At 38.4% G+C, this 9,152-nt stretch overlaps 1 protein-coding gene across 1 annotated transcript; it reads right to left on the reverse strand.

Moving 5' to 3' along the window:
• Positions 1-316: 316 nt before the first annotated feature.
• On the reverse strand, positions 317-8,596 carry LOC147608811 (PTI1-like tyrosine-protein kinase At3g15890). The gene is made up of 4 exons (XM_086788618.1): positions 8,017-8,596; positions 3,242-3,398; positions 2,475-2,737; positions 317-1,155 (listed from the first exon to the last, which is right to left on the reverse strand). Exons 1-4 carry the CDS (start codon positions 8,058-8,060, stop codon positions 510-512), a joined length of 1,110 nt encoding a protein of 369 aa, XP_086644744.1. The 5' UTR covers positions 8,061-8,596; the 3' UTR covers positions 317-509.
• Positions 8,597-9,152: the final 556 nt, after the last annotated feature.

Here is a 9,152-nt window from a genome sequence, read left to right on the forward strand (position 1 = left end):
TTTCATTAGTATGTTGACAAAGGCAGTTTTCCTACATGCCAAGTTAACTTAGCCTTTAGCGCATATTTGTTAGAGATATGGGAGCTTATTCCCAATAATGGTGTGGCCAAGTATTCTCGGCAAAAATTAAATGTGCCAAAAGAAATATAAATGTGCCACTTTTGGCACAATTAAAGACCTCATGTGGCCATGTTACATTCAATGGCTTTGGCAACCATGTTAACTTGACCCCTGGAAAAAGGCTCATATGCCAAACAAGAGTTTAGAGTGGGGTTGATTGTGTCAAAGGGGGTTGGCCATGCCTTGTGACTAGAAGAAGAGAGAATACCTTTTTTTGTTTCATGAAAAGTATTCTTATGATGCCAATCTAGTATAACCTCATCATAGGAAAAAAATTTACTTATAACAAAGAAGTTTTACTGTCATAAATTAAGATATCTAACACCATCATGTAACTCTTGTTCCTATGCATAGTGCCTAACACTAAAGTGAGTGAGCATGTTGAGAGGTCATGGATTGTCGTTGGGGGGTAGGTTGCTATTAGCCTCATCATCCTCAAACGAGCCATCTTGAGCAAGCACTTCATCCTGATATTTCACTGGAATTAACTCAATTTTTTTATCATCATCATGACCAATAGAACCAACCATAGGAGCCTTCTCTTGATCATCCCCTCTTAGTAAATGGAGAACATCCAACATGGTGGGCCTATTTTCAGCTGCATTTTGAGCACACATTGAGGCTGCTTGGACGAGTCTTGTGAGTTCTGAGCTGTCAAATTTGCCTTCAAGTCTTGAATCAACCAATTCATCCAATTTCCCCTCATACACAAGAGGAGCTGCCCACTCCACAATAGTCCGTTTCTCACCTGTCCCCAATCTCTCAATAGGCTTTTTACCACTTATGAGCTCAAGGAGCAAAATCCCAAAGCTGTAGACATCACAACTCTCAGAGACCTTCCCCCATAATGCATATTCTGGAGCTAAATAGCCCCATGTTCCTTTCACCCTAGTTGTCACATGGCTTACTCCCTCTGGAATCAGCTTCGCAAATCCAAAATCTGCCACTTGTGCTTCAAAATTTGAATCTAGCAAAACGTTACTAGCTTTCACATCCCTATGAATAATGTGGGGGGTTACATGGTGGTGCAAGTACCTCATCATCACAAAAAAACAAGATCAAAATTAGCAAACAACCATGAGAAGTTGAGAGATATTCTATGGCTTTCAATATCACAAGGAAATTCATGCTTGGAAAGTAATCATATGATTTAATTGGTTATAAATCTTGTAATATATATATCAATTTAAAAAATACTTTGGTCAAATAAATTGATTAGTTATAATTTACTAACCTTACAGTATATATCAATAGAAAATCAAAATATTATTGGTCAAAGAGGTTAAGAATAACATGAAATGATTTTTAATTAGCAAAGTTTTGATCCTTTGTTACCTATTAGCATATAGTGATAAGTGGGCTACTAGCAATGCATGAGTTGTAGCTTAGACCTATTAGCATAACTTGAATTGAGTGTAAATCAAATAACAAAGATAGTAATTATCATTTTAAAAGATGTGAGTAGAATTCATGAAATCATAGGGGTTGGGGACAATAGCCGAGGGATTAAGGCGGCACCCTTTTCCATGCACCAAGATGCAGGTTCTATTGTAGCCCCTCCCCTCCCCCCCTCCCCTCCCTTGCTCTCACTTCACAAAGGGGTGAAAGAGTGTGCTCCTTCGAAGAAAGTCATAAAATCATGTAATTCTAAGATTTTGAGGAATACAAGTGTGCTAAGGTTATACTTTATTCCATCTAAATCAGGGTACCATATAATAATAAGATTTATAATGAGAGACAAGGAGGGAGGGAGAGCCTCAACACTCTCTACCATGGGCTCTTAAAGACCCTTGTCAAGTGAGATCAATGGATGGCATTGATCTAAATCGTGACACCTTTTTTGGGCCATTGGATGAAGTAAACTACGTCGGACAAGTAAACTACGTTGGACAAGTAAACTAAACTGAGTAAACTAGGAAAATTCTATCTTAGTTTACTTTGTAATTTATTAAACAATCATAGTTTACTTTGTAGTTTACTAAGCGAGCATAGTTTACTTGGCAAATCATAGTTTACTAAGTGGGCATAGTTTACTTAGCAAATCATAGTTTACTAAGTGGGCATAGTTTACTTTCTAGTTTATTTAGCAAATCATAGTTTACTTTATAGTTTACATCATGGGGTGAGGGTGAATTTGGGTTTGAGACTTGGAAAAATTTGGAACAAGATGTTATTAGTGAAAAACAAGATTTGAACTCAAGACCTTGGGTTACCATTGGGAGGTCTGTACGTGAGGGAGGGTACCATATAATAATAATAAGATTTATAATAATGAGGAGAGAGAGAGAGGGGGGTACCCTATAATAATAAAATGAGAGAGAGAGAGAGAGAGAGAGAGAGGGGGGGGGGTGTACGTGAGGCCCTCGGCGGAGCCGATGGCGATTCGCATGCGGCGCTGCCAGTCGAGGTGGCCGTCGATGGCGTGGCGGCCATGCAGGTGGGAGACCAGGCTGAGGTTGGCCATGAAGTCGTAGACGATGAGGCGCTCCTGCCCTTCGGCGCAGTAGCCTCGCAGGCTCAGCAGGTTCTTGTGCCTCACCCGCCCCAGTATCTCCACCTCCACCGCAAATTCCATCTCCGCTTTCGAGCTCCACACCTTCAACCTCTTCACCGCAATCTACACCACCACCATTCATCAATATCCCATCATTAGCTTCAACATGGCGCAGCAGTCACGCCTGCACGCCTTCATTAGCTTAATACCACCATTCATTAGCTTAAACATCTTCAATTAAGTACTACTTGCCGCCATTTAATCATGCAGTCAACCATTCAATCATCCAATCAATCAATCTCCAAACACAAGCTTAATCAGGGGTGAAAATTCGCTTAATTATATAGCTAAACCAATGCAATTAGGTGATAATCAACCATTTCGGCTGCCTTCAACAAGCTTAATCAGAGGGTGAAAATTCGCTTAATTATATAGCTGAACCAATGCAATTAGGTGATAATCAACCATATTTACAGACAGCAATCAAGTGTGGGCAACTAACTAGAATTTATTATCATATCTTCACACTAATTGAATTAAACTTTATGTAGGATTATTACTCATTATGGTAGTTAAATAATCGACTGTATTGAGTTTAATAGTAGGTGATTAGCATATAAAACTCACCTGTGATCCATCCCAGAGTTGGCCCCAATACACAGTGCCAAAGCCACCTTCTCCGAGCTTATTATCATGGCTGAAGTTACCAGTGGCTGCTTGGAGCTCCTTAAGTGCAAAGATCCTCCACCCGCTCCGGGCCTGCCTTTTTTCTGCTACTGTCAACCTGCAGCAATGGCATGCATGCCTCTAATTTAATGAGAGATATTGTTCACCTAAGTAAAGTTTGAGAGATATTGTTCACCTAAGTAAAGTTTGAGACCATTTATAAACCATTAAGACCATTGAGAGATATTGTTCACCTAAGCAATGGCATGCATGCCTCTAATTTAATGAGAGATATTGTTCACCTAAGTAAAGTTTGAGACCATTTATAAACCATTAAGAGGAAATGATCACCTAAAGCAAAAATGTCTTTTTTATCCCACCTTTGATGTTCCGATGGTTAGAATTGTATGGTTGAGAACACATTTGCCACCTCCTTTTGAAATTATATATTGTAAGGCTTTTTTACATGTTGTAAGATTTTGACACCCACAGAGTTTGAGTTTTTGTTTTTTGTTTTTGGTTTTTTTTGGGACAAAAAGTGTGTTTTTATTTTTTTTTAAATTTTTGGAAAAAGGTGCAAGATTTCTCTCAACCTGGGATAGATCTATGATCTGGAATGGAGACCCCCACCCATCCTTGTGGATGAGGAGTCTCTCTCGTCCACTTGTTTCTCTTGTTAAAAGCTCAAAAAATAAGTTACATCTGTGTAAACTTCCCTAAGTTAACCTATCTTACATGCATATGAGAGGCTAATGTGTAAACTCCCTAAGTTAACCTAGCTTACATGCATATGAGATGTTAATGCATAAACTCCCTCGGTTAGCCTCTCTTACATACCATATCATGAACCTTTATTACAAATAGTACCATGAGCACCTTGAATTCCCTTGATAGGAAATGCGTTTTTTTTAATAGTTAAATAATGTAGAAGCATATATACCCTCCAATGGAATTTTATGCATGGTGTACATTTTCTATATATTTTTGAGATGGTGTATAGGTGGGGTGATGCTTTGCGATTGGGTTTACTTATTAACATATACATTATTTCTTTAAACAAATCCTTTTAGTTCTTAAGGTAAAATATTTTGAGCCTATGGATAGTCAACAAATCAAACTTCTACACCACTCTCTCTAGCTTACCCCATACATGGGAATTGAAAGGTATAGTGACTTTTATAGCTCAAGCTAAGAAGTAAAGCAAGTCTAGCTTAAGTAGTCTTGACTTGAGATAGTCCAGTTTAATAGGTCAAGTTGAGATTCAAATAACGCTAGAAGAAAAGATACGTAAGCCAAAGATGAGAATGGAGTCCTTAATAGATCTCAAAGCTAACAGTTGTGCAAAGGTACTTCATATATGGAGGCTCCTAGTTTCGGCTTTGGTATACAGTTGTTTGGGGTTAGATCCCCCTCTAAGTATTAGTGTTAATTTATACAATTGAGCTTGTTGATGCGTACATACTGTTATGCTAGTCTATGGAGTTGATGCATTTTTAATGCTTTTTTTTGTATGAACAGTTGTGTATTTTTTGAAGTTATTTGAAGGTGCTTTGTTTTGAGCCATCTATGTCCTTAAGAGGATCATTTTGCAGTGTCGGCAAGGTTTTCACAATAGTATACTAAACTATGATTTTTCTTTTAAAAAAATCACTCTCAACGTGTCATAGGCTAGCTACATTTATATTGAAAAAATAATCTTCTATTCTTTCTTAATACATTAGTGTTGATATAGTTAGGATTGTAAAATTTATCAAATTCACATGAGCAAGGATCACCAAAAAGGATACTTTTTAAATAATAACAAATGGATAACTATAAGAATTGAGATGATTGGCTTCACAAACAAACATTGAAAAATTGAAGGATGAGATATTAATGAAACTTTGCTTAAGATGTATTCTCTAATAGAATTTTGTGTACTGGACATCACATTAAATCTCATGCTAGAATAGCTAGAAATTAATTTTAAGGTCCAAGGTTAGGGAAGATATTACTCACATCACTCATCTTATGGGGCCTTTCAACCACAAATTTGATAAAAATGTTAAATGTTAACTTCGTACAAAACTATCCTAATATTTAATGCCTTAACAATGGATTGCTTCTAAGTGCAACCATGTGAATTAATTACTTTCACATGTATATCTATGTGGCATACTTTGAATAATTTAGCATAGAGTGCATAAGATACCAACGTTTTTATGTTACTAATATATGAGTTTATGAATCATGATTTTATTTTAGCTTTGAAATTTTATAGGAGTGTTGTTCAAAAATTATTATACAGGATTGACAAATTACGTATAGTCACAAGTATGGATCTCTAAAACCAGTTTTAAAATTTATGGCATATCAAGACCTCTAGAATGGAGGAACTAGCTCCTCCCATGGCATAACATGTTGTTTGAAGCAGTTGGCTCCATTTCATTAAAACATGCCAAATATTATAAGTAAGAGTTCAAGTTTAAAACTACAATAAAGCTCAGTAGCCAATCAAAATTTGGAATGTGCACTACTTATGAGATGAAATCATCAAGTCTGTATATTTTTGCTAGGAATTTGATATACTTACAGTACTCATTCAAAAAAGAAATCATATACTTGCATAAACATAGGTTGAGCTTTCATGACACAAAAAGTATTGTAGTTAGAGGAGTAAGCATTGTATACATGTTAAGAGAAGTCTTCCTAGCATTGTATACATGTTAAGAGAAGTCTTCCTAGCATGAGATCTACGTACAACAAAATTTTTAATAATTAAAAATTTAACTTGTGTTGACTTATATAACACACTTACACATTTTTTAGTGAACCTCCCAAAAATATCTTAGTTCCTTTGAGAAACTAAGAGATTCTTCATCATACCCTAAATTCAATATGACATGTCTAGTACCGCTTTAGCAACTACTCTTGTGTGTGTGTGTGTGTGTGTGTGTGTGTGTGTGTGTGTAAGCTATCTGTCTATCTATCTATAGCTAGATACATAGCTTAGATATATGTATATAGATATATACGTATATATAAATATATATACACACACGCATAAACATATATATATTTATGTAAGTATATATGTGTACATATATACACATATATATATGTACACACACACACACACACACACACACACACACATAAAATGTGGGACGTGACTTAGCCTTGGGAAAACTATCACCCCCCTATGGGTGCTTTAGGGGTATGCTAGCCCATACCAAGGATAATGCATCTATATGATGGGAGACCCTTGAAGTTGTGGTAGTAATTACATGGCCTAGCCCGACCTCTTCCACCACAATCACGTTTTGATACACAAAGGGCTTGTGAGCAAGGTATCTCATGCCTCGGATCCTCATGAGTCCATCGCATCACTTGTAAATTCGTCACATGAACACGATGGCAATTTCATTATCAATTACTCGCATGTCTTGTTTTTAGTGTTTCTTGGCAAGTTTGACATTGTTTACGTTTTTCACGGCTTTGTGACACGTTTGGAGGTTTGAGGCACACGCACACACACACACACACACACACTCGATGTGCACGTGCACGCACGCGTGTGTATATGTATATATGTATGTATGTACACACACACACACACACATAGTAAGATTCTTCTAAGGTCATTTTACCTTTGAAAAAAATAGTAAGGTCCTTTTTAAAAGGCCAGTATGCCTTTTAAGATGAGGAGGGTATATTTAACTTGTTTACATGATAGAGCAATGCAAGTGATTATCTCACATAATCTGAGATAATTCTAGCAGGTAGGTCGGTGTGTGCAGATGCCCTCAGTGGACCTCTGTCTGACAGTATACTCTCTTGGTTGCCCTAGATAAGATGATCCTTCCAATGCCATTACCATTCTCCATGTAGAGCTCTATCGGTTGAAATTACAACCTTTGAATGTTTGTGCTTCCATCTTTTAAAGGGATTGTTTCTCTAACAAATTGAAAAATGAGCATTGTAGTGGGAGTGGTTAACATGCTTGATTGTCCTTGGAGAAACTGGAGTTCAACTCTTGTTTGCCAACTAGAGTTTAACTCTTGCTTGCCACACCCATTGGTTGCTAAATTCTATTTTTAGGAACACACTAACAATGAGATGTGCTTTTAAACTTGATCTAGAAATAGAATTTATAAGGTTAGTCCTTAGTGTTGTAATGGGTTGGTAAGGAAGTAGATCCCAAGCATGTCCTCTACATTGTTGGTGGACTCGTAGTAGTTTATATAATATAGTCTAAATCTAATTAGATGTTCAGCAACAAAACAAACAAACAAACACACCAAAACACACACACACACACACACACACACACACACACACACACCCCTTTCCTCTCTCCACCCCCCAACACACACACACACTAAAACACACACCCACACACATTTTCTCTCTCCACCTCTATACACACCCCAACACACACACCCCTTTTCTCTCTCCATCCCTACGCACACACCAAAACAAACACACACACCTTTTCTCTTTCCACCCCTATACACACCCCAACACGCACACACACACCTTTTCTCTTTCCACCCCTATACACACCCCAACACACACACACACCTTTTCTCTCTTCACCCCTATACACAGGTCCCCAACACACACACCCCTTTTCTCTCCTCCCCTATACACACTCACACACTCTCCACCCCAACACACACCCCAACACACACACACACACTAAACACACACGCACAAAAGATTCGCTTCAAAAACACAGGGAAAGGTGTACATACTCGCTCTCCATGCCTGAACAACACCATCGTCCGAAGAGGGCCATCCTCGAAACCTCGTAGAACGAGCATAAATATATATATATATATATAGATCAGCAGCGCCGCCCCTTGTGATCCTCTGCTGTAGCCCCCTCCTCTCTATTATGGCCTCGCTGACCTTGCTCCGCTGTAGGCCACCTTATCTTGATGAATAGTCTGAGACCACAGTCCCTCGTACGAAGGATTAACGGCTGTGTTGCAGAGCTTAATTAAACAAAATACAGGCTAGCCGCCCGGGCTTACAATTGAGAAGCCATACTGAGCAGTGATTACTTGATAGTAATCTCGATTAGAGAATCACAGAGCCCTTAAGCAAAGGAGAATACCACAACAAGAAATGCAATGGGCTCTAGGTTAAGATCGGATTAAGTGCTGCAAAAGCCTCGTGTGGAGGCCGGCCAAGGAAGCGCAAGTGGGAGCGCCATGGCTAATCAGAGAGACAATGGCTAGGTAGAAGTAAAGGCAGCCTATCACGAGTCCCCATGAGGATTAACGAGGTGATAAGATAAAGCAATTAGTGGGTTAATTGCAAAGGTGGTTAATTACAAGGGATGGGGCTGATTAATCATATTTTTGGTGGAAAAACAAGGCTTTGTCTTCTTCAAACGTGAGGCCATGGAAACGGACAAGCTGCTTGACGTTTGATTATGGGCCCTCTCTACGACCTCCACATAAATAAAGTGTGGATTTTTCTTTTAATCTTATCATTAGCGCTTTTGTTGGATGATTTTTATTGAACCTTCCACCCTCTTCCCTCTTCACATATGACGCTTCACCACACCCCTTTGTTGGTGCTTCTTTTTTTTTTTAACACACATGGGCTAAAGGCCATTGACATCTCATGCCCCTCACAAAGCATCTCTTCACGTCAATGATTCCCCTCCCATCCTTAAAATATGCACACACCTTGATTCCTTCCCTCCTTTCTTGACTTTTTCCATACATTAGAGATGTAGCACAACATCATCATGAGAGTAGTCCATGTTATATTCCATAGTGTATTCCCATTACTTCATTAAAAGAAACACAAAGTCCTACCGCCAGTTTCAGACGCTTCTAGCCAAAAGCTTCAATCCTTCCATCGGCTCTTCATTAGA

The sequence above is a fragment of the Cibotium barometz genome, chromosome 52 (genome assembly GCF_041138505.1).
Source record: "Cibotium barometz isolate CiBa-2024 chromosome 52, ASM4113850v1, whole genome shotgun sequence".
In the NCBI taxonomy this organism is placed as follows: domain Eukaryota; kingdom Viridiplantae; phylum Streptophyta; class Polypodiopsida; order Cyatheales; family Cibotiaceae; genus Cibotium; species Cibotium barometz.